We start from the raw sequence: 27,023 nt of genomic DNA, 5'->3' as shown, positions 1-27,023 counted from the left end.
CTAAAATGGAATATTAATAAAAAAAAAACAAAGTTAGTCAAAAGACCTGTGGTCCAGGGTAAAATTCCCAGAAGCTGAGGGGGTGAGGGAAAAAGGCAGGGGAGGAAGAACAGGAAACCACTTGAAGAAATATTGGACAGAAATTTCAAATTTTTATGAAAATTATAAATTCAAGATTCAAGAAGCTCAATGAACCCACAAACTAGATAAACACAAAAGCACATCAACAAATCATAATCAACTTGCTGGGAATTAATAATAAAGAAAGAAAAACTCGAAAGAATTCAGGGAGGAAGGAGACACATTATATAAAGTAGAAGAAATACAAGAATTATGACAGATGTCTCAATAAATATTATACAAGCCAGAAGAAAATGACTATTTAAGAGTAAAAAAAATTAATAAATCTCCAGCTGGATTAATCAAGAAAAAAAAAGAAGACACCAATGACCAATATCAGATATAAAAGAGGGAACATCACTATAAAGCCACAGATATTAAAAGGATAATAAAAATATGAGGAACAACTTATGTCAATAAATTTGACAACTGAGATGAAAAAGACACATTTCTTGAAAGATGTAAATTACTAAAACTGACACAAGGAAAAGAAGAAAATTAGAATAGCTCTGTATCTATTTAAAAATAGATTAATTAAAAACTTTCCCAGAAAGAAAATTCCAGGGTCAAATGGCTTCACTGGTGAATTCTGTCCAACATAAAAGGAAGAAACAATACTGATCTCACACAAACTCTTCCAGAATATAGGTGATGAGGGAATATTTCTCAAGTCATTTTATAAGGTCAACTTACTCTGATACCAAAGCTAGACAAAATCATTAAAAGCAATGAAAACTACAGGCCAATATCCCTCATGCAGAGATACAAAAATCCTTAACAAAATACCCTCCTATATAATAAAAACCTAACAAGCTAAGTGTCCGGTCGTCCGTTCAACCAATCAAAGCGCAATATGCTAATGATATGCTAAGGGAGCTCAGCCACTTGCTATGACGTGCACTGACCACCAGGGAGCAGACAGTCGACCGGCCTACCAGTTGCTATGATGTGCACTGACTTCCAGGGGGCAGATACTCTGACCGGTAGGTTAGCTTGCTGCTGGGGTCTGGCTGATCGGGACTGAGTGAGATGGGCCAGACATACCCTGGAGCCCTCACATGGTCCCTCCCAGGCTGGCTAATATCCCGTGTCCCTCCCTGGCCCTGAGATCGTGCACTGGTGGGGTCCCTCAGCCTGGCCTGCGTCCTCTCACAATCCAGGACCCCTTAGGGAAGTGGTTCTCAACCTGTGGGTTGCGACCCCTTTGGCGGTCAAATGACCCTTTCACAGGGGTTGCCTAAGACCATCCTGCATATCAGATATTTACATTACGATTCATAACAGTAGCAACATTACAGTTATGAAGTAGCAATGAAAATAATTTTATGGTTGGGTCACAACATGAGGAACTGTATTTAAAGGGCCAGAAGGTTGAGAACCACTGCCTTAGGGGAAGTCGGAGAGCCAGTTTCAGCCACATGCCACAGGCCAGGCCGAAGGACCCCACTGGTGCATGAATTCGTGCACTGGGCCTCGAGCATATAATAAAAGGCTAATATGCAAATTGTCCCCACGGGCAGGAGTTCAATGTGCGCTCACCACCAGGGGCAGCGCATAATGACGGAAGGCCCGGGCCGGCAGCTGGTAGCCGGGGGAAGGTTGGTCCCAGCCGGCAGCTGGCAGCCAGGGGAAGGAAGGCCCCAATTGGCCCTGATCGCTGGCCAGGACGAGGGACCCTACCCATGCACAAATTTCGTGCACCAGGCCTCTAGTTAGGAAATAAAACACAATACTACCTATGAAAATAGTAATATACTGTGACCAAGTAGGATTTATCACAGGAATATAGAGTTAGTTTCACATTAAAACACCAATCATTACATTGCACATATTAAAAGTATTCCTTTATTGCCCTAGCCAGTTTGGCTCAGTGGACTGAAGGGCCCCTGGTTCAATTCTGGTCAAGGGCACATTCCTGGGTTGCGGGCTCGAACCTCAACAGTGGGCATGCAAGATGCAGCTGATCAATGATTCTCTCTCATCACTGATTCTCTCATCTCTCTCTCTCCCCCTTCCTCTCTGCAATCAATATATATATATGGTATTCCTTTATTAAAAGAGAACTACATGATCATCTCAATGGATGCTGAAAAACTGACAAAAGTCAATATTCATTCATGATAAACATTCTCAGTGAATCGGAAATAAAACTTCCTCAATATGATAAAGAAAATCTACAAAAAACTCATACATAGATCAATAGCAATGAGCATGCTTAAATATCATTCTCTACTCAAAGGAACCTGAAACATATAAGAGGAGCCTGAAATAGACTGTCATGGAACAAGGGAGTATGAATGAATGGTAACATACCAAATGACATAGGAACCAACTTGAAGGGGCTCTCACTGGCCCTTTTGGGACAATATAAGCATCAAAGTAAATAACAAAATAATGTAGTATGACCCACTGGATAAAATAAAAGAAACACCTAAGTCCATACTGATAGAAGTTCATATATATCAGGTAAATAAACAAGTGAAGGGAAAGCTCTTCCTTATAGAAAACTAGAGGCCCGGTGCACGAATTCATGCACATGTGAGGTCCGGCCAGCCCATCCCCGATGGGGGCCATCAGGGCCGGGCTGGCAGGGGGAAGGGGCTGCGGGAGATTGGCCGGCCGGTCCTTCCCCCGTTGAGGGATGGGGGGCCAATCCAGGGTGGGGCCAGCCAGGGGAGGGGCCATGGGCGGTTGGGGGGGCCAATCAGGCTCTGATCAGGCCGGTTGGCCTCCCTAGTGTGCATCATAACAACCGTTCATTCCAGTCATTTGGCTTTTATATATATAGAAGATGACAAATGATCAGTAAACATGAATATACAAGAAACTAAATATATAAGAAATAAAAACAAGAAATGATGGAGTTAGAAAAATCATCAGTAAATTCTAAAACTTGTAGGTGAATGTTTGATGAAGAATAATTCTTCCAGATTAAAGACTAACATTAACAACAAAAAAGAGAAGGCTCAGTGCTAGACAATTTTACCACTTAAGTTCTTTAAAACTTTCCAGAAATAGAATTTTCCTATGCAATGTCATTCCTTCCTGAACACTGGGAAAGATGAAAAGCTAGAATAGTTCTGATACTAAAACTTAACAGCAATATTTCTTTTGAATATAGGATGAAACATCCTAAATAGAAGCCTTGAAAATTAGATTTGACAGTGGCTAAACCAGATAGGGAAATCTATGCTGTCCTTGATCTATTGTCAGGTAGGAACTCAAGTATAGTGTAATAATAAAAAATACTTCTTAGTCCTAGGTGCCAAAGAGATAGTTAATACAACATACCCAATTACTAATTTAAACTTTAAAGAAACTATAAGTATTGAAAGTAAATATAAAAATTTGATATATTTATCATCTTAACAGCTAGTGTCAGAATTAGTGCTAAAGTACATTAAAAATCACAAATTAGACAAAGATGACTACTATTATTATCTACAACACTATCCTAGCTATTCTCATCATGGTAATATGATAGAAAACATATAAAAGAGTAATAACTATTAGAAGGAACTTCACACCATTTTCTCAGAGTAAGATTATATATCTTATGTATTATAAACTTAATATGAATATGAAAAATTTTAGATTAATAGTTTAGTAAATTGGTTATTTAAAATATAAATATATAAAAACTAGAGGCCCAGTGCACGAATTCATACATGGGGGTTCCAGCTGGCCCACCCTGATTGGGACCTATTGGGCCAGGCCAGCTGGGGAGATGGGTTGTGGGTGGTTGGCTGGCCCTACCCGATTGGGGCGGGAGGCCGATCGGGGGTGGGGCTGGCCGGGGAATGGGGCCTCAGACATCTGGGGGAGGGGCCACAGTTGGTTGGCTGGCTAGCCCGCCTCTGACCGAGGGTGGGGCTGGCCAGGGGAGGGGCCATGGTCAGCCAGGGGAGGGGCTGTGGGCGGTTGGCCAGCCAGCTCTGCCCCCTGGTTGAATTTCTGGTTGAACTCCCGATCCCGATCGAGGGGGCAATTTGCATATTAGCCTTTTATTATATAGGATGTAACATTTACCACAAAATAGCCAGTTAGTAGATCTAATTAAAAAAAATTCAATTATAGCAACAAAAATACCCAGAAAAAAAAAAGTATCTGCAACTTATATAAAGATGAAGAACCATATGTTATTAGTGAAAGATATGATTAGGATTTTAGTAAATACAGAGAAATACTATATTCCTGAATGAGAATACTGATTAATAAAGATGTCTGTTTTTCCCCCAAATTTTATGGGTTTAATAAAAATATCAATAAAAATCCCATTGAAACTTACTCTTAGAATCCTACAGAACTAGTGGAAAAATAAGCAGGTGAGGAAATAAAATTAGAGCTTTGCTCACAGCATACTTAAATATAAATTCTCTAGATGATTTAAGTAATTAAATATAAAACAAAAATAACTGTTAAAAAAGTAGAAGAAATGACTAGTAAATTTTCCTGTAAAGAGAAACATCTAAGTATAATATTTTACAATACTTTTAGAGTCAACTAGAAAAGTACTGACACTCCAATTTAACACAGGCATAAACAGATAATTCTCTTTATAAGATGACAAATGATCAGTAAATGAAAAAATGTCCAATATCATTACTAATCAGGAAAATGTGAATTAAAACTACAATAAAATGACTATTCCTCACTCATTTGCAAAGACAATATTTAAAGCTAACAAGGTGGCATTGAAACTTTAAGAAGATGAGAGTTCTTATCTCATCTATAAACTTTCTGTGAAATATATTCCCACAAATATATATTTGCAGAACTTGGTTACAAACCAGTAAGCCCACATCCAAAAATCCATTCTAAGGAAACAATATTTGTGGACAATTATTTACACACTAGAGGCCTGGTGCATGAAATTCGTGCAAGAAGGGGGTGTGTCCCTCAGCCCAGCCTAGACCCTCTCACAATCTGGAACCCCTCGGGGTATGTCTGACTGCCGGTTTAGGCCCAATCCCTCTCGCAAAATCGCTCACTTGCCTGCCTGCCTGATCACCCCTAACCCCTCTGCCTGCCTGCCTGATCACCCTAATCACTCTGCCTGCCTGCCTGATTGTCCCCTAACCACTCCCCTGCATGCCTGATTGCCCCTAACCACCTATGCCTGCCTGATCACCCCTAATCACTCTGCCTGACTGCCTGATCACCCCCAAGCACTCTGCCTGCCTGCCTGATCACCCCTAACCACTCCTCTGCCTGCCTGATTGCCCCTAACCACCTCTGCTTGCCTGATCACCTCTAATCACTCTGCCTGCCTGCCTGATCGCCCCTAACCCCTCTGCCTGATCACCCCTAACCACTCCTTTGCCTGCCTGACCGCCCCTAACTGCCTTGCCTGCCTGCCTGATCGCCCCTAACCCCTCTGCCTGATCACCCCTAACCACTCCTCTGCCTGCCTGACCGCCCCTAACTGCCTCTGCCTGCCTGCCCGATTGCCCCTAATCGCCTCTGCCTGCCTGCCTGATTGCCCCTAACTGCTCTCTCTTGCCAGCCTGATTGCCCCTAACCGCCTCTGTCCCCGCCACCGTGGCTTTGTCCGGAAGGACATCAGGAAGACATCCAGTCTAATTAGCATATTACCCTTTTATTAGTATAGATAATCTGATTCTTTAAATAGTGAACAGTTGAAAATAATCTAAATATTCAAAATAGGGTCATGGTTATTAAATAATCAAATATCCAAATAATTAAAAATTACTGTAATTAAAAGAGCATGTTAATAGCCTAGATAAATGCTCAGAAAATGTTGTCAAGAAAAAAAAGGTTATAAAATTATAATTCCTTTAAAAATTTATTTGCATCATATTATCTCTAGGTAATGAAAACTTGGAAGACTACAATTTTTGTTTTATACTTTTTTCTATTTTCTACAAAGAACATGTTTTCATTAGAAAACAGAAAATGCCATTTTTCGAAGCCAAAAACTAAAGGCTTTTAAAAAGTAGTTTTACTGATAGTTTTGTTATCAGATAGCTATTTCTTCTCAGTATACTGAAAACCGTATTGCTATAGCTACCATTTGGCAAAGTTGCATAAAATAACAGGCACGCACTCAAATATTGTCACATGTCAGTTTATTGAGGAAATTGAGATGCTAGAGGTTGACTCTAGTCACTTGATTACTTTTCAGTATGTCAAAGAAGACTCCACAATTACTTTCCCATATTTTGTTCAGGAACATAAAATTCAAATACAAAGAAATGTTCAAGTGAATCTAAAATCTGCTCTTTTTTTTTTTTTATTTCAAAGGATGGTGATTAAGGGTCAGGAAGGACATGGAGGAAGGACAAAAGTGGAACTGTAAAAGATAAAACATTTTTGCTGGATTTCATTATTCATTTTCAAAGTTTCAAGTCTTTCCAACTTTTTTTTTATTTTTTGCACCAAAAAAGGAATCAATACTTTTCATTCCAGTCTTGTCAACTTTAGCCAACGCCTTTTGAGCTGCAGTCATTTTGCTATTTTTCTGTTTATGAAAATAAGAGAGAAAAATTGTTTCAAATGCAACATTTATAAATCACACATGCAAATCAAACCAGACCATGCATGTCTCAAGGTTCATTAAGGGAGGTAAGCATTTGCTAACATGCTTCATAAGGGAGTGTTGATTTTTAAAAAGTTCTGATTTCAATTCAGAATTCAAACCTAAGAGACAAAATACGTTAAAAGAGGCAGGAGATAAACTGCTGCCTTCTCTGAAGTGGAATGTCACAACCAACGGTTTACTATAGGGGAATAATTCTGGAGGGTGCATTAAGTGCAGTAACACAAACAATGGAACTGACACAGGCAGCAATTACCAGAGGAAGGAATTACAGCCTTGTATTACTACATGATGAATAATTCACATCAATTTGCCATCTGATTTTATTCAGAGGCTCTAGGGAAACCAAGAACATATATGGTGATAGAAGGAGACTTGACTTCGGGTGGTAAACACACAGTACAATATACAAATGATGTACTGTAGAACCGTATATAATTCCCTAAATCTATATAATTTGATTAATCAATGTCACCCCAATAAATTCAAAATAAAATAAATTTTAAAAAATGTTACTATATTCAAAAGATAACCAGCTAGCTGGCCCATTTTTCCCCTCTAACAACAAAATACTTTCCAAAAAACTGACTGCAAATATCTCTGCTTTGTAAATTGCTCTCTCTTCCTGGTCACTGTTTTTTGTTTAGTTTTGTTTTCTTTTTTGCCATGTCCTAGTAGAAGGTAAATAGCAGCTGATTTTATTTTGATGCATCACAACTTGTTCAACAGAGCATAAATGGGAATCAGCAAAGAAAAAAATCAGCTGCCTCTCTGGGAACTATGAGACAAAGTTATTGCCAAAGTATCTTTTAGGACACAATACACGATCCCTGAAATTTTGCTTCTTACGTTCTGTCACTTAAAATTTAGTAGGGTTAGTGAAAAGTGACGGTCTCTGAGATAAGTCATCCCCTGCATTTAACTGACATCCTGTTATCTCACTGGTGCTATGCCCTAGAGCAGCGGTTGCCAACCTTTGGGACCTCAGGGACCACCCACGGGTTGGCGCCTGCTGCCCTAGAGGATACAAGGGGCAGTTAAAAGGGTGGGGCAGAAATACTTCTCACCGAGAAACTCAAAAACACCCCTGCTCACAGAAACCATGGAGATAGCCAGGTATTTAGCCATATCTCAAACTGGATTATCCCCTGATATCACATGCCCAGATAAATTATATGTAAAGAATAAAATTTATTTAAAAACTTCAAATTATAAGGGGAGTAAATGTGAAAACCTAAGTGGAAGTTAATTCCATTTTGGGATAGGCAAGGTCTTTCTAAGCATAAAAATAATGAGAAAATCATAAAGAAGAGCCATTTCTATATTCAATCCTGAGAAAAACTTAAAACTATTTAAAAATGAAAAGGCTAAACACAAATTTGAAAATTCTTTGTACTTTTCTTATATGTCATGAAAAGTATGAATAGCCTTAATTTAGAACAGGCTCTTACAAATTAACAAGGAAAACATTACTATCCTAATATAAACACAGGCATAAATGCAAATGGCCAATAACTTTCTCGTTAAAGAAATGTAGCCTAACTACACAGGCAAACATTTTCAAGAATAAAAATAATACTCAGTGTTGTCAAGAATGGAAGATGAATACTCATCAGGAATAATGGTTAGGAGTACAAATTTATACTACATGTTTGGAAAGCATTTTATATATATCAATAATTATGGAAGGAGCTCATATTTTCTAAGCTCTTACTCTTAATTCTAAATCGTGTCTAATGAAATAATCAGATGCAGACTATAAATCAGAATGTGTATCACTTTATAAAAACAAAAAATAAAGTTAATTATGTGTTCAAAAATAGGGGAATGAATGCATAAACTATATTTTATATGGTAAAATAACACACGAGTGAATATGATAAAAAATTAATAAATTTTCAGAGCATGCTTAATAACAAGTAAACATTCTCACAACATAGTGATAAATGAAAAGGCAGAACCCAAAACTATATATCAATGCCAATTTAAAAACCTAATATAAATTTATAATGCATATATAAGATAAAACAGGAAGAAATGTTATAAAAATATTTGCCTAGGTCAGTGGTCGGCAAACTCATTAGTCAACAGAGCCAAATATCAACAGTACAACGATTGAAATTTCTTTTGAGAGCCAAATTGTTTAAACTTAAACTATATAGGTAGGTACATTGTTATTAACTTAATTAGGGTACTCCTAAGGCTTAGGAAGAGCCACACTCAAGGGGCCAAAGAGCCGCATGTGGCTCACAAACCGCAGTTTGCCGACCACTGGCCCAGGTGATTATTAAATGGTGGAGTTATTACCAATTTTTGTCATCATCATTGCTGGGACTCTTCTAGACAGTAGAGTTGAAAAAACATTATCTGTGGCAGCTCCCTCCCTCCCCCCACCCTACCCCTCTGAATACATGCAAAGATTAGGCACACTTTTGCCAAGTACATTGAGCCTTTCTTAGATTCCTAAAGGCTTCCTTGCTGGACATTTTTCATTGTCATTCACAATTGTGAATTGATGTTTAAGTCACAGAAATAAATTTAAGTCATAGGTTAATAATTCTTCATGGTTAAGATTGTAAAATCAGCCCTAACCAGTTTGGCTTAGTGAATAGAACGTTGGCCTGCGGACTGAAGGGTCTTGGGTTTGATTCTGGTCAAGGGCATGTATGTTGGTTCTGGTTGGGGCATGTGCCTGAGGCAACCAATCAATTGTCTCTCTCACATGATGTTTCTCTCTCTCTGTCTCTCCCCATCCCTTTCACTCTCTCTAAAAAATCAATGGAAAATATCCTCGGGTGAAGATTAACAAAAAACAAAAGAATTGTAAAATCATAATAGCATGCAATTGTTCCCAGATGTCCCCATGCAGCATCACTCACTGAGTCTAAGTGTATGCCACTATGTCTGGACACACATACCTTTTCTGTCTTCATATCTTTGGTATTAAACTTAGTGTAATCTTCTTTTGCTTCTACAGGCTCATCTGATAACTTTACCTTCTGCAAACATTAGAGTAGTGAAATAGTGTAAAACGTCACCTTGACATATCAATCCTTTTAAAAAGAACCAATGTGCAATTTGGACCCACACTAAGGCCAAATGAAGCACCTGACCCTGCAAATGGCTTTTTTCTTTAACAAGCTCCTTTACATTTTGATTATCTAGAGAACTAAGCCACACAGCCCTTCTGAGGAATAGTTTTGGTGATGGGGGATATAAGTAGGAAAATCCTAGCCCCAGCCTCTTGGGGTATTAATCACATACTTTGCATGCACCAGGGACAGAGACTGCTGAATTCCAGGACAGTTTAAGGGGGTGAATGCAGGCACAAAAGCAAAGACTGAAATTTCCTTTCAGGTGCTCAGCCAGAATCTCCACTTCATTCACCTCCTGAGCTGGCATAATGTCCATTTAGAAACCGCATTTATTATCATCTTTATATAGTTTCATGTTGTTACCTCCTTTCAATTCAATAATCTCATTTTATCACATAAGAACAACTTCACAAAGCAAGCAGCCAGAGGAAGAAGGAAGCACAGAGATGTTAAACAAGTAACTTAAGGCCACCTAGCAGAGGACTTAGGGTGAGATCTCAATTTTTGTACAAGTGCTCTTTCCATTAGGCACAATCCAACTAAGTTGACCTTTACTTCGTGTTTTCCCTTTTCACATTAGCATTTTGCACCAATGAGCGTGAGAATCTTGTCAATAGCTAAACTTAGCCTTAACATTCACATTATAGAGGAATCATGCCACATCCTATCTAATAAAAGGGTATATGCAAATTAACCATCACTCCATCACAAAGATGGCGGCGGCCACGGAGCTGGAGCGAGCAGGAGGCTTGGGGTACCCCTGGTGATGGAGGAAGCCAAGCTTCCCACCTGCCCTGGCTGGACTTGGGCTCCGCTCAAGGCTACAAAGTTTCAATTATAGAAGTTAAATAAATGCCAGATACCTGCTGAAAAAAAAAAGAAAAAAAGGACAGGCAGGGAGCTTGGGTCGCTGGGGGGCGTGGCCAGCCTGAAAACGGCCCTCAGCCCCTCACCCAGGCACCCCAGCAGGACCCCCCCACCCCAAAGGGGCTGTGGCCAGCCTGAAAACAGCCCTGGGCCCCTCACCCAGGCTGGCCACACCCCCATGGGGTAAGGTTCCCCACTGGGGGGCTTGACTAGCCTGCAAACAGCCATCAGCCCCTCACCAGGCTGGCCAGGCACCCCAGCAGGACCCCACCCTGATCCGGGACACCCTTCAGGGCAAACCAGCTGGCTCCCACCCGTGCACCAGGCCTCTACCCTATATAATAAAAGGGTAATATGCAAATTGACCCTAACAGCAGAACGACTGGGAATGACTGGTCACTGTGACACACACCGACCACCAGGGGGCAGACGCTCAATGCAGGAGCTGCCCCCTGGTGGTCAGTGCACTCCCACAGGGTGAGCTCTGCTCAGCCACAAGCCAGGCTGACGGCTGCCAGCACAGTGGTGGTGGCGGGAGCCTCTCCTGCCTCCTCAGCAGCCCTAAGGATGTCTGACTGCAGCTTAGGCCTGCTCCCCGCTGGCAAGTGGACATCCCACGAGGGCTCCCAGGCTGCCAGAGGGATGTCTGACTGCCAGCTTAGGCCCAATCCCCCGGGGAGCGGGCCTAAGCCAGCAGGTGGACATCCCCTGAGGGGTCCCAAGCTGTGAGAGGGCACAGGTCGGGCTGAGGGACCCTCCACGAGTGCACAAATTTTTGTGCATTGGGCCTCTAGTTTATTATATAAAGGGCAGATAGCAGGGCTGATAAGTTTTTAGCATGGAGTATTGAGTACACAGAGATCCCAACTCAGAATTTTACAGATCTTTAGTTATAGGGTGAAGAAAAAAAAATAATAAAATAAAGAAAAGAAAAAAAAATAATTTTACAGATCTTCAAACTCTTTGTGGACACCAGGTTGAAAAGACCCAATATGGATCCACCTAGGAAATACATATTTGTTCCCAGCTTCACTCTTCGCACCCCAGCTTTTGCTAAACACAGAACTGGGAGGCCGTTAAAAGATGCCACAGCACATGTATATCAGGGGATAAAACAACATCCTTGAAATTCTTCACTGGAACAAACAGAGGGGCATCTGGGAATATGTCACATAATGGGGAAAACCTTCTCTTGGCCACACAGTAACCTCTAGCAAATGAATCTTCAAAAGAAAAAGACTAGTTTATCATGTATGAACTATGTACCAGCAAAGTGAATGTAAGTGATCAAGCAACTTTCTCAAGAATCCATGGTTCTACTAAAATTAAGACGTGTTTAGGTGATGCACATTTTTACTAGGAAAGTATCTTCAACTGGGAGAGTAGAACGCATAGGTGATGATGAAGGCTCTAATAGTTTCACAATGAAAAAACTTAAGATTCTGAGGATGTTTGCTTTTCTCCTATGCCAAAATGTTCTAATACAGATGATGTCATAAACATATGGGCTTATTTGCTTTTCACTGATAAGTCAAATAAAAATGGCAAGAGATTAAGATGACAGATGTTTCTTATAAATATTAAACATATAAAAAGATGACTGACTTGTTTAGGTGCTTTAACAGCTCACTATCATACAAGACACAAGTTATAAGTACTTACAAAAAAAGAAAATGATGGTAGTAGTCTCTGCACATAACTAGGTTTCATGTTATTCCCAGCACATTGTTGAATATATTGAAAAACCAAACAAACCATAATTGTTATATTGACTTATTATTTTGTTGTTGTTGTTGTTATTTAAAAGACTGGAGTTGAGTAGTTGCAACAGAGATCATTTGCTTCACGAAGCCTAAAATACTAACTGGCCTCTTGATTTGGGGTACTGTTTCCGAAGGAAAAAAAAGTGACTCAGAAAGATGTATATGCACTAGTAACAAAGGGTCTGACTAAATGGGTACAGTTCTGGAAAGAAAAGAGCAAAGGGCAGAGGACCACCAGAATTAATGCTAGGATAGATTGGTCTTATCATTCTTACAAATGATTTGCAAGAAGAAACTGAGAAACATCTCCAAATCCACTGATTGCATTAGGCTCTGCTAGCTGACAGTGTTAATTCAAAAGACGGGAGAGGATGAGGGTTGGAAGCTGAGTTTCAACATAGGCACACATATGATAGTAAGAAAGTAATGCAAAACATGGCTCCATGCTATCGATTACAACACAGATACAGATACCTATGAGCCATTAGAATGTATTTCCTGAAAACAGTATACTAAATTACGTAAAAATCAATCAAATCCTGGATAGGAGAGCTAGCAGAAGACATTGTCCTATGCTTGTTTAAAATGTGGTACTTCACCCAGTGCAGTTTGCACTGTGCACACTGGAGCCCCAGGAAGACCCTATAGAACAGGAGACCTCGAAAAGCAGCTAAAATAATCCAGGAGGCAGGGCTGAAATTTAAGAGAAGCAGGATGCCAAGACCTAAACAGGGCTTGGCAAACTACTGTCCATGCCAAATCCAGCTGGCCACCTGCTTTCATTAATGAAGTTTTTCTGGAACACAGCGCACTGGTTCATTCATGAATTGTTTGTGGCTCTCTTTGCACTTTTAACAGCAGAGTTGAGTAGCTGCGACAGAGATCATCTGCTTCACAAAGCCTAAAATACTAACTGGCCTTTACAGAATAAGTTTGCTGACCCCTCACCTAACTCATAAATAAAGAAGTCACAAACAACTTACATTTTGGAAATTAAAACAAGAAATCAGAAAACTGGATCCAAGAAGAATAAACTTATGAAACACATTACCCTAAACAGAATCAAAGGCTAAAAGCTTCAAGAATAGGTTTAGAGCCATTCATAAATAATCTCTTAGTTACCAAGGAAGATGGATATTTGGGAGAAAGATATAAGCTTAGTTTTTGGAGAGAAGAAATAAGAAAGACACCAACACGCCTATCCTCTCAGTTAGACAATTATGTCTCTGTCCCCTAGTGCCATTGTCAGAGACAGTGGACCACTGGACTGGAAGAAGTGTGGTTTGACTTCTGCCCAGTGCTATTCCCCCAGAGAGTGAGAGAGAAATCTCCTTTGATAATCAGCTGAAAATGGCCTACAACTCCCACAGATGCACTGTAAATTTTCCATCCTTTCTAAAAATCAAAGTAATAAATGTTTTTAGAGCTACCACCACCTCCAAACAGGACATGATACAAAAAAGTCCCAAGAATGTTGCCACCTTGAAGGCAGGGAAAAAGGAAAGTTGTTCAACATCCACAATATGTCCACTTTACATTCTAAGGCATTTGCTATTTTGCTGGCAGGAGAATGGCCCCACTGATAGGCTGGCATGTGTGTCTATTTCCCTGTCTCGGAGGTCAGGCTGGACTGGATGCCACACTGTGCCACCAGGTGTGGTGTGTGACTGACTTCTCTACTCTCCAATCCGGAGACAAACACAGCTGCAGTCCACGGTGCAGAGGAGCTATGGGTGGCAGTTTGAGAACATCTGAAAAAGGAAAAGGCTTTCCACTAACAGATAAATATTATACATAAATTTTGTTGATCACTTCAAGTACAGGAAAAACAGTATGGTCATCCTTGCTCAAAGGATTCTTTGTGTTACAGAAATCATGCTCTGTGCACCTTTGTATCAGTAACAACTAGATTTAGCAAAATTTTAGTATTCCTGGTGATTAATAAAGACAAGTACAGGATCTGGCTAAGAATATTTAATTATAATTATACTAGAGGCCGGTGCATGAAATTTGTGCACTTGCGGGAGGGGGGGGGGGGGCGGTCCCTCAGCCTGGCCTGCACCCTCTCACAATCCGAGAGCCCTCGGGGGATGTCTGACTGATGGCTTAGGCTGTGGGGAGTGGGCTTAAGCCGGCAGTCGGACATCCTTAGTGCTACCACGGAGGCAGATCAGACATCCTTAGCACTGCTGCGGAGGCAGGAGAGGCTCCCACAACGGCTGCTGTGCTCGCCAGCGTGAGCCTGGCTTCTGGCTGAGCAGTGCTCCCCCTGTGGGAGTGCACTGACCACCAGGGGGCAGCGCCTGCATTGAGCATCTGCCCACTGGTGGTCAGTGCACATCATAGCGACTGGTCGTTCCGCCGTTTAGTCAATTTGCATATTAGCCTTTTATTATATAGGATATCTACTCTATTTTTATATAGGTATCTGGTTAACCAACTCTTATTTGGGTTTTGACAGTACTTTATTATTCAGGTAAAATCTACAAAAAAATAAAAAAAATTGATGGCGAGCCCAGTACAATCTTTATTCTACATAACATCACTCCATGCAAGGTGGATTTAGAATGCTTTAAAATATACTACAGCAAACTAAATGTATGTGGTAAAAGTATAACATTTTTCCAGGTTCCCCAAGATATCTTAGTCACAGCTTCTTACCTTTGATGGAGGTTTTGGCAATGAAGCGGGATCTTCTGGAAGCCTATGGAGTGAAAAATAAGATTTTTAGTCTTGGTTTTTCATAGACAAGCAAACAGAAAAGCTGGGCCAATTTAAGATTCCGTAAGTCTTCTTTCTTCTGACAGCTTCAGCTCTATATACTTTAAGTACAATCATTTCAGTGTAAAGAATGAAATTTGTCTAAATGAATAAATCTTTACCCTAGCTGGTTTGGCCCAGTGAATAGAGCATTGGCCTGCAGACTGAAGGGTCCCGGGTTCGATTCTGGTCAAGGGCAAGTATCACGGTTGCAGGCTCCTCCCCGGCCCGGGCCCTGGTCAAGGCACATTCGGGAAGCAATCAATGTGCTTCTCTCACATTGATATTTTTCTCTGTCTTTCCCTCTCTCTTCCACTCTCTCTAAAAATCAATAGAAAAATATCCTTGGGTGAGGATTAAAAAATAATGATAATAAATAAAATAAATAATCAATTACAAAATTTAAATCAATCAATCAATCAATCAATCTTCATTTCACTAATTCCTTGTATGGGAATTGTCTGAACTAAAAAATAAAATTAGAACTCATTTGTTGAAATCAAATTGCTTTTCTTTAGCCTCCACAAATTTGCATTTTTGGCATTATAGTATTTCTTCTTCATAAATAATGAATCTAGCACATATTTAAAAGTTAAAATTATATTAACTGTTGACAAAAAGCCACACAAAATTTACCTTTTTTTCCACCAGAGAGAAGTTTAATTGACATATCTTTCTCCCCAAATCTTTAACCTAAGCTTAAAAATTTTAGTCGAAAGAAAGGAATGTGAAATATAATGGAGTACAAAGACATAAGGTATCTAACTAGATAAGGAGCAGCTAAGTAATCCAGGGAAATATTAAACAGAAGGATATGGTTATCAATTTAAAGCAGGCTTTCAACACATTTTAACTACCACAAAAAACAATTTTTGCTAGTTGTTTTTTAAAGGAGGACCTATGCAATTTGCTAAAAACATCAACTAAAATCTATTAAAAAGTCATTTTATCTTCATGTATGAGAGGAAAATGTAATTATAGGGATGAGAAAGTACATTAACTTATCACACACATAAAATCAGAAAAACAGTTACCTAAATCTAGAAAAAAAACATTTTTTTTAAGGTAAAGTCTTATACTAGAAGACAAGTGCACGAAATTTGGGCACAGGGGCAGGAGGGGTAGGGAGTGGTCCCTTGAGTCTGGCCTGCACCCCTCACAATCCAGGACCCCTCAGGGGATGTCCGACGGCTGGTTTAGGCCCGGCAGTCGGACATCACTCTCGCACTCCAGGACCGCTGGCTCCTAACCGCTAGCCTGCCTGCTTGATTGTCCCTAACCACTCGCCTGCCTGCCTGATCACCCCTAACCACTCGCCTGCCTGCCTGATCGCCCCTAACCACTCGCTTGCCTGCTGATTGCCCCTAACCACTCGCCTGCCTGCCTCATCACCCTTAACCGCGCCTCTGCCTCGGCCCCTGCCGCCATGGCTTTGTCAGGAAGGTCGTCCAGAATGATGTCTGTAAGGTTGTTCGGCTGTCCCATCTACTTAGTATAGTACGCTTTTATTATTATAGAAAGGAACACAAATGAGGTTATTCTTAAACCCCTCTGTCCTTAAAGACACAAGACTCTATTTTTTCCTTTTTTTGAATTCCAAGTGCTAGGTGTAATAAAGTTACTCAGTGAACACCTTATTTTTTAGTTCAGACAATTCCAATTTCAGTATCTAATGAAAATGGTACAAATCTTTAAATGTAACTTTCAAAAATATTCTACACAACACCTACTTTCTTTGCTACTTTTATTTCTATTAAAATGATCAAAAGAGCCCTAACCGGTTTGGCTCAGTGGATAGAGTGTCGGCCTGCAGACTGAAAGGTCCCAGGTTCGATTCCCGTCAAGGGCATGTACCTTGGTTGCAGGCACATCCCCAGTTGGGGGTGTGCAGAAAGGCAGCTGATCCATGTTTCTCTGTCATCGATGTTTCTAACTCTCTATCCCTCCCCCTTCCTCTCTGTAAAAAATCAATAAAATATATTTAGAAAAAATAAATAAAATGATCAAAAGAACCAAATTTATTAAGTCTAAGGAGGGATAAAATTTTAATATAGTTCACTGTCTAAAATCATATCAACCCATACTTCCGATCCTAACACAAGTTCTCCAATTAGTATCCACTAAATCAATTCATTTCAATCAAGGAATGCCCATTAAAAATCAACTCCAAACCATACAGTTTATAACATAACTCTAAAATAATCTCTTATCAGAAACAGTGATATGATAAGTCATAAAAAAATCATATTGCTGGAACACCAAGAAGTGAAAAGGTACTTCTTAATTATGACTGAAGATGAACAATACTCACTTTAAATATTTAGATAAGTCATCACTTAATTCTTTAGTGATGTAATCAGATATCAGGCCATGGGCATAACGAATATAGTCCTCTGAAAGAAACAGAAGAGTAAAAAAAAATTATAGTAATAATTATGAAAGATTTAAAGTCAAGTTGACCAGAGTTCAAATTCTGACTTTATATGGCCATAAAAATTCAAGCTTCTCACCCATTTTCTCATGTGTAAAATGGGGATGCTAATGTATATCTGTCAGAGTAGTGAGGTATTATGATGGATGAAGATATAAGATATTCAAGATATGATCATATAATACAAGTACAACACAGTAGATGCCCACTAAATGACAGATAAAACCCAAATTCAGGGTTGTTTTCTTAGTTGAGGCCCTTGAATACAAATAAAGTTCAAAAATCAGTTATAACAATATGAAATATTGTTAGCCCTTTGAAAAAGACTAATTGTTTCTCTAGGTCTGTTTCAATATAGAATAAATCTAATTATTTAACAGTAATGAATATGCTCATTTAACTAATAAGCTCTTGCTTTATAAGAGTCCTGAACATTATATTATATATTCTTCCAAACTAATAAAATGAAAAAAGAAACAACACTAAACTCAGCAGAGTGTATAATCATTAATTCTAAAGCATTTGGATCCTTGGTACTGTGTATTAATTAAGTGCAGTTACATAACACAATAAAATCTGTTTTAAAGCCCTGTTCCTTAATTCAGTATCTTATGCAGGGGATAATCAAATTTAATCATAAGATAGGATAATCACATAGGGATATAAACTATCAATATCCCAGGTTTGTTGCTAAGATATTTATTAGCTTCTTTTTTTCTTTCTCTTCTACCTTCAAGTTAAGATAACAATTTGCCTCAGTATTTGTTAGAAAGTGTTTGCTTCTTGGATCACCTGATCTCAAAAAGTCTTCAGTAAGAGGTTTTTACTACCAATGTAGAAATGGAACATTTCTCAAAATGTGCTCATGGTTCTGAGCTAGCAATTATCCACTGAGTCATGAATGGACAAAACAATTTTAAGAACGTCATTTTAAGAATTTTAAGTGTTTGCTTCTTTTGGTAGCATATCAAGCTAGAGATCTTGAAAAAGGAACTAGCATAAAGAGTGGCTGGGACACTAAATGGCAATATACACTTATATGTAGAGATTAGCAAAAACACTGGACTGGGAGCAGATGACCTGGCCTCCTAGCCAGGATGGTGACCTGGGACAGTCGTCCATTTCTCTGAGACCACAAATTCTCATTTTGTATTTATTTATTTTTTTTAATCTTTATTGTTGAAAGTATTACATATGTCCCCTTTCTCCCCCATTGACTTTCTCCACCACACCCACCCCAGGCCCTCACCACCCCACTGTCTGCATCCATGGGTTATGCATATATGCATACAAGGTCTTTGGGTGATTACCTCCCACCCACCCACCCTCCCCTGCCTTCTCTCCAAGATTCCACACTCATGGTTCCATGTCTCCAGATCCACTCAGTTCATCAGTTTATTTTGTTAGATTCCATATATAAGTAAGATCATGTGATACTTGCCTTTCTCTGACTTATTTCACTTAGCATGATACTCTCCAAGTCCCTCCATGCTGTCTGAAAGGGTAAGCGATTCTTCTTTTTTACTGTTACATAGTATTCCATGGTATAAATGTACCACAGTTTTTTATCTAATCATCTACTGATGGGCACTTGGGCTGTCTCCAGATCTTAGCCATTGTAAATTGTGCTGCTATGAACGTAGGGGTGCATACATTCTTTCTGATTGGTGTTTCTGATTTCTTAGGATAGCTTCCTGGAAGTGGGATCACTGGATAAAATGGCAGTTCCATATTTAAGTTTTTGAGGAAACTCAATACAGTTTTCCATAATGGCTGCACCAGTCTGCATTCCCACTAGCAGTATACTAGGGTTCCCTATTCTCAACATCCTCACCAGCACTTGTCATTTGTTGATTTGCTGATGGTGTGAAGTGATACCTCATTGTTGTGTTAATTTGCATCTCTGATGATCAGTGAACTTTGAACATTTTTTCATATGTCTCTTGGCCATCTGTGTGTCCCTTTGGAGAACTGTCTATTTAGGTCTTTTGCCCATTTTTAAATTGGATTGTTTGTTTTCCTTCTGTTAGGTTGCATGAGTTCCTTATATATTTTGGATATTAACCCTTTATCAGGCGTATCATTGCCAAATACATTCTCCCATACAGTGGGCTCCCTTTTCATTTTGTTGATGGTTTCTTTTGCTGTGCAGAAACTTTTTATTTTGATGTAGTCCCTTTTGTTTATTTTCTCCTTAGTTTCCTTTGCCCTAGAACAGTGGTTCCCAATGTGGGGCACATGCCCCACAGGGGGCAATTTGATTTTTAAGGGGGGCAATTTGAGAATGAGTTAACAGTGAACTTTTTGCATTTCTTATGGTTCTAGGGGCCTCATATACAGTATATGAATACATAGTGTCACATTTATGCATTTCAGTTATCTATTATATGTTTTGAAACTTTATTTGCTATTTTTTCATATCACTTTATATTGTTTTTTGTTGTTGTTTTTTAACAATTTCTAGGTGATTTCTTCCTCAGTACTTCAACTGTCCTTTCGTTCTTTTATTTTTCTCTTTCCTGGATGCCATGTTCTCTGGAAGCTTGTTTAGACCAAGTTTATGGCCTTTTAGCCTTCCTCCACCATGTGAAGAGGAGTTCACTTTTTGAATAAGAATTATATGTCACAGGAGGGCATCAGGATTTTAGAGATGCTTAGGTGGGGCATGGCCAAAAAAGGTTGGAACCACTGCCCTAGGAGATGTATTCGTAAACATATTGCTACGAGAGATGTCTGAGATTTTGTTGCCTATGGTTTCTTCTAGAATTTTTATGGTTTCTTGACTTACATTTAGGTATTTTATTCATTTTGAGTTTAAGGTATTTTATTCATTTTGAGTTTATTCTTGTGTATGGTGTAAGTTGGTGGTCTAGTTTTTTTTGTTTTTGTTTTTTGCATTTACCTAATTTTCCCAACACCATTTACTGAAGAGACTGTCTTTCCTCCATTGTATACTCTTGTCTCCTTTGTCAAATATTAATTGAGCATGATGGCTTGGGTTGATTTCTGGGGTCTCTGTTCTGTTCCATTTATCTATATGCCTGTTCTTGTGCCAGTAACAGGCAGTTTTGATTACGGTGGCTGTGTAGTATTACTTGGTATCTGGTATTGTGATTCCTCTAACTCTGTTCTTCTTTCTCAAGACTGCTGTAGCTATGGGGGTCTCTTTTGATTTCATATAAATTTTTGGAGTATTTGTTCTAGATCTGTGAAATATGCCATTGGTATTTTAATAGGGATTGCATTGAATCTGTAGATTGCCTTTGGTAGTATGGACATTTTAATGATGATTCTACCAATCTATGAACACAGTATGCTTTTCAACTTGTTTATAACTTCTATCTCTTTTTCAATGTCCTGTAGTTTTCTGAGAACAAGTCTTTTACCTCCTTGGTTAAGTTTATTCTTTAGTATCTTAATTTTTTTTGTTACAATAGTAAATGGAATTTTTTTTTCTCTTTCTGAGAATTCATTATTGGTGTATAAAAAAAGCCATCCATTTTTTGGTATTGATTTTGTATCTTGCTACACTGCCAAATTCATCTATTAAATCTAGTAGTTTTTTGGTGGAGTCTTTAGAGTTTTCTATGTACAATATCATATCATCTGTGAATAATGAGAGTTTTACTTCTTCCTTTCCAATTTGGATGCCTTTTATTTCTTCTTCTTGTCTGATCGCTGTGGCTAGGACTTCCAGTACTATGTTGAATAAGAGTGGTAAAAGCGGACATCCCTGTCTTGTTCCTGTTCTTAGGGGAAACGGTTTTAGTTTTTGCCCATTGAGTATGATGTTGGCTGTAGGTTTGTCATTTATGACCTTTATCATGTTGAGATATGCTCCCTTTATTCCCACTTTGCTGAGAGTTTTTATCAAAAATGGTGCTGGATTTTGTCGAATGCTTTTTTATGCATCGATTGCTATGATCATGTGATTTTTGTGTTTCAATTTGTTTATGTGATGTATCATGTTTATTGATTTGTGAATATTGTACCAGCCTTGCATCCTTGAAACAAATCACACTTGGTCACGATTATGATCTTTTTAATATATTGCTGGATCCAATTTGCTAATATTTTGTTGATATCTCTATTTCATTTATCTTTTCTTCTGGAGAATTCTCTTGTTCTTTCATTTGGGGGTTGTTTCTTTGTCTCCTCATTTTTGCTGCCTGTTTGGGTTTGTGATTATGTATTAGATAGATCTGCTACGCCTCTCAATCTTTAGTGCAAAATAGTGTCAAGTGCTATTTCTGACTAATTAGATCAGGCAAAGACTCAAAGACTCTAGAGCAGCCGTGGGCAAACTACGGCCCGCGGGCCCGTTTGAAATGAATAAAACTAAAAAAAAAAAAAGACCGTACCCTTTTATGTAATGATGTTTACTTTGAATTTATATTAGTTCACACAAACACTCCATCCATGCTTTTGTTCCGGCCCTCCCATCCAGTTTAAGAACCCATTGTGGCCCTGAGTCAAAAAGTTTGCCCACCCCTGCTCTAGAGACTGCTTCTGCCTACAGACTTAAAGGATTTTGTTTTGAATAGCCCTCAGGCAATCGTCCACAAGTGTAGTGAGAATTTTTTCAACAGGGAAGGGCAACTGCTTCTGCCTGGAGGCTAATTGCTATTTTCAGTCTTTTAATGGGCTTCAGATACTTTGCACCTTAAGGCAAGGTGTTTTCCAATAGAGTGGGTCAACTTTCTTCCCCCCTCACCCCCCGAGGCTAAACAGTTAGATAGCAATTGTCTTCGTGAGAAAGATGACCTCCTCAATGCAAGGGAATGACTCAGCACAAGAAACCAGGGTGTCTGCCTTCTGGTTTCTAACCCCCAGAGACCCTGATCCTGTCTTCTTCTCACACAGCTCCAGTCCACTATGTTCTCCCTCTGCCAGAGTACAAGGTGAGTGGCTCCAGAGGGAATTTTGTGTGTTGGCCCTTTAAATGTGTTGCATTTCTAGCCATCTCTCCCTGGTAGACAGCAACCCCGCTGCTTTTCACAGTCAGATGTTACGTGGGTACCCTTCTCAGTTCTGGGAGGCCCAGCTTGGGGATTAGACCCCAGAGTTTTCAGTGGCAATCCCGCACAGCTGAGATATCTCATGTGGGAGCCTGGGACCTCATTGTGGGAGCCCAGCCAGCCCTTTTGCGCCTCTGTCCCTCCTACTAGTCTCTATGCAGTCTCCACTTTCTATCCTTGGTTTTCAGGGTTCTCTCCAGTGAGTCTTCAGTTGATTATTAAGGAAGTTTTTCTGTATTTTAGCTGTAATTCCATTTTGGTCCTGGGAGCATGTCCGTGCAGCATCCACTTACTCCACTGCCATTTTTAATCTTCCAATTTTTCATTTTTTAAAATGACATCTGCCTAAATAACCTCTAACATCGCTTCTCCTACTTAAAAAAAATGCTATGGTTTTATCCATCTATCCATCCACTTATCTGACTGCTACAACCTTTCCTTTTGTTAAAACCAACCAAAGAACCTGATGGCAGCTGGTATAGTGAGGGTGCTGTCCACCACTCCCAGAATGGCTGGAGCCAGCTATCATCTGTCTGTACTAGGTGTTCAAGGTATATTTCTGCAAACCAAAGACTGCCTCAATTATGATAAATCACAAACAGGGCACTGTCCCTATTTTTACTTTTTAATGACTGAAGTCAGGTGTTTCAGAATTGTATACCCAGAATAGGGGAACACTGTACTGAAGGTTAAAGTCAGAATAATTTCTGCTCCACCATTAGAGAATGTTAATTGCACTATATAGCTGTTTTTATTCAACATCTATATATACATAAGAGTATACTACACTGGAAAAAGCACCAAAAGAATGCACTTTAATAACCCCAAAGAATAAAAAATTGCTAAATGAATCAATTTTTATCTAAAATTGAAGTGCTGAGACCTAATGTAGGACAGATGCTTCTTTAGAGAAAGATGCAAACAGATGCAGCTCACTAGACAGCCTGTACCACACAAATAATACAACAAGAAGCTTGAGTGTGGGCTTAGGTCTAAACCAGCTCCTTAGTAGCTTAGCTTCACCATTTTACCAGCAATGCAACTTTGGACAGAGCCTCAAGAATGAGACTTACCGGAGTCAGGTGAGATAATGTGTGTATACTGGCAACTTAGCAAAAGGCTTGGCATATGATACACCCTCAGTAAATGAAAGGCAGAGCTGTTAGGGTTGTTATTATTAGTGCAAAATAAATATTTGCTGAATGAATGATTTAAAAGTATCAGTTAGTGACAGATGTGACCTATGGTAGAAACATTACGCGTTTCTGAAATGAAATGCACACCTGTCACAAGATGAGAAGACATGGTAAGAATGTAAACTTCTGAAACATTAAGGTTTTAAAATCATAAGATAGGCATTTATAACATAAGCAACATACTCTAGACAAAGATAATTTCTGATGAATCTATTTACTTACCTTCCTTGTCACTGGAAATCTGGTGACCGGAGAAAAATGCAGTTGACTGTACCCGGGCACCAACATTTATGTTATTGGTTTTTAATGCTGCCACAGTCTGATTAACCTATCAAATAACCAAAAGGGGAATATTAGGGTATTTTGAACTAACTCTAGAAATCCACAACTTTCCAGATAAGTCTTCAATTCATTTAAGATCCAGGAAGAAATATTTCTTCAGCAGATATCAGATGAGAGACAGCTGCATATTTGGAGAAGGTTGAGCAGCAGCCATAGCATTTCAGGATGATCTCCATATACTTAAAGGGCTACACAATAGAGAGCACTGACTCTGGAACCAGGCTGCTTGCTTGGTTCTGCTCTGTGACCATGGGCTAATTACTTAACCTCTCAGTAAAATGGAGATAAAAATAGTATCTACCTCATAGGATTGTTATAAAGATTAAATGAGTTAATATACAGGGTAGGGCAAAAGTAGATCTACAGTTATTTGTATGGAAAATAATACAAGTTAATAAATAATAACACAAGAATAAATTCTGCTTCACATACTCACAACTGCAAACTTACTTTTGCCCCACCCTGTATGTAAAGACCCTTAGAACAGAACCTGGCATAAAGTTTATATGTAATAATTTTCTAAACAAAATAAATAATGTAAATTTCCCAAATCCTAGAAATTTAAGAAAGAAAACATAATAAATACAAATTTCACTTTGCTATTCATGTCATTATTATTTGTTAAGAGCAAAAACTAAACGTCAAGATTCGGTTCAGTACTTACATTCATTCTTCACTAATAGTAGACTATTACTAAGGTGAATGAAAAATGAAACATAGAGGCACCTTTAAAATTTTTTCACTATGCTGTACAGTAGGAGCCTAATTAATTTTACTTTTATAAGTTCATTTCCATGCTCCCAGGCTACTAATATGCCCAGTAACATATGATAAAAAGGTTTTTCACAAGATGGAAGACAGTAGAAGAGAATTCTAGGAATCAGTACTATAACTACTGGTATCACTGATTTGCAAAAACTCTGTCAGCAACAGATATCCTCTGGTAAGATTCTTAACCAATGTCAAAGTACACTGCATCCTTAGACTAATGGGTTTCAAAGTATTTTTTGTGTTGTCTTTTTGGCCACAACCCACAGTAAGAAATACACAGCAACCCAATACTGAAACACACATATAAATACGTTTCATAGAGCCATACTTAATACTTGTCCTTACTTTGTTAAATTTTAACACATCCTATCTATCCTATCCCATACCAATACTGATTGTGACTTACTAAATCCAATTTGGAAACACTACCAGACCTTACATGCAGTCAGTCTACTTCTTAGCATCACTAAGTACACAGTGTGCCTGGAAGATGACTCCTCTTCAGCAGCCAGATACAGAGCAGGACACACATCCTCTAAGCCTGAATCCAGTCGGCCTCAGGCCCCTGCCTGGCTGTGTGTGAGCAACACCCACCTCTGAGACAACTGTAGGACCAACCACAGCAAATGCATATCAGGCCCGGTATTGTCTAGCTTGGAAGATTCAAATCTACACCAACAAAGAGCAAGAACTTCTTTCATTCAGTGGTGAAAATCATGGGAAAATGGGGATGCAGGTCAAAACAAAACAAACAAACAAAAAACCCATCTAGCAAACTCCAGAGACATGAGTTAGGGAGGATGAAAAGTAAAAGATTTCTTCTCATATTGGATATCCTTACATAGTTTTCCTGTCTTAGTTAGAAATACAAGATAGTCTTTGGTTTACGACTTACCACATTCTCTAGTTTTAAAAAGATGTACTGAATTCTTTCTGCCATAGGCACTGGAGGGGTACTATACCTTTTTTTCCAGCCACTTTAATGTCTTCTCTTTGCTGTACTTGTAATATTTCTTTTTGCCTATTTCTGGATTAAATTAAAAGAAAAAAAAAAGAAGACTGAGCATAGTAGAGTAAACAGAAATAAAATGCATAAGGTTATATCATATACAACAGGGGTGGGGAAAGTCTGGCCCCAGGGCCGTATAAGGCCTGTGAAATAATTTGGTCTGGGCCTGTCACGGCATTAGGGGTGAGTTAATTAAATGTTTGACCAAACATAGCAGGCTAATTTTTAAGTTGATAATTTTGTATGGCCCACGAATGATGTTATAAATATACAAATGGCCCTTGGCAGAAAAAAGGTTCCCCGATCCTGACATACAAGATAATTTTAAAATATTTTATATTAGTGTATATTCTTGAAAAACTCAATTTGCAAACCTGTGAGTGTACTTGAGACATTAAAAAAATTCCAAAACAGCCCTGGCCAGGTGGCTCTGTTGGTTGGAGCGTCGTCCCATACATAAAAGATTGTGGGTTCGATTCCCATTCAGGGCACATACCTAGGTTGCTGGTTAAGTCCCAGTCGGGGTAAGTGTGGTAGGCAACCTATCGATGTTTCTCTCTCATATCCATGTTTCTCCCCCATCCCCAATCTCTAAAAATCAATAAGCATATCCTTAGGTGAGGATAAAAAAAAAAAAATTCCAGAACAGAATTTGGTTGGAAGTATCCAACCATTGAAGGAGTGGGAATTTAAACAAATCAGATTATACACACAAATCTGTAGAAAGGTAATTTTTAAAACAGAAAATTAGCAAGTGAAGAAAATTTCATTTCTTTGCATAATTTTAAGCTCACTTCAATGTTTTCAATGAAAGACTACTTTTCTAAAATAAAAACAAAATTCCCATAAGAGAAAATTAAAACTAAATGCAGATGCCTATGAACATTCCATTATCAAATATATATTGTTAACTACTCAGTACTGTCATGATGGGATTAGTGGAGAAAAAAAGAAAAGATAGAACTCTCTTTCACTGTATTGCAGTATAACCATTGCTATTTGGGGGAAATTTAGATTTATGATATGTTCAACCTGGCCCTTTTATATAAGGGATAAAAGTTCCATGTCTTATAAATTATACTTCCTGTCCTC

The 27,023-nt window shown here is 38.9% G+C and overlaps 1 protein-coding gene across 5 annotated transcripts in view; it reads right to left on the bottom strand.

Moving 5' to 3' along the window:
* The window catches only part of RNASEH2B (ribonuclease H2 subunit B), a 71,040-nt gene that overhangs the window by 18,599 nt on the left and 25,418 nt on the right, over window positions 1-27,023 (bottom strand). Inside the window, exons 5-9 of one of the 5 annotated variants that reach the window (XM_023748711.1) lie at window positions 25,885-25,949; window positions 24,032-24,137; window positions 17,476-17,557; window positions 15,066-15,108; window positions 6,193-6,601 (exon numbers count right to left, since the gene is read on the bottom strand). In XM_023748711.1, the coding sequence (XP_023604479.1) occupies window positions 6,485-6,601; window positions 15,066-15,108; window positions 17,476-17,557; window positions 24,032-24,137; window positions 25,885-25,949 (413 nt within the window). In that variant the 3' untranslated portion in view covers window positions 6,193-6,484. Of the gene's footprint in view, window positions 1-6,192; window positions 6,602-9,597; window positions 9,679-15,065; window positions 15,109-17,475; window positions 17,558-24,031; window positions 24,138-25,884; window positions 25,950-27,023 lie in introns of those variants that run through there. The other 4 variants (XR_002827568.1, XM_023748713.1, XM_023748720.1 and 1 more) reach the window with 4 other exon arrangements.

This window comes from Myotis lucifugus, unplaced genomic scaffold, assembly GCF_000147115.1.
Source record: "Myotis lucifugus unplaced genomic scaffold, Myoluc2.0 scaffold_7, whole genome shotgun sequence".
Classification (NCBI taxonomy): domain Eukaryota; kingdom Metazoa; phylum Chordata; class Mammalia; order Chiroptera; family Vespertilionidae; genus Myotis; species Myotis lucifugus.
The sequence above is the reverse complement of the archived record's forward strand: the minus strand, read 5'-3'. Positions and strand labels throughout refer to the sequence as shown.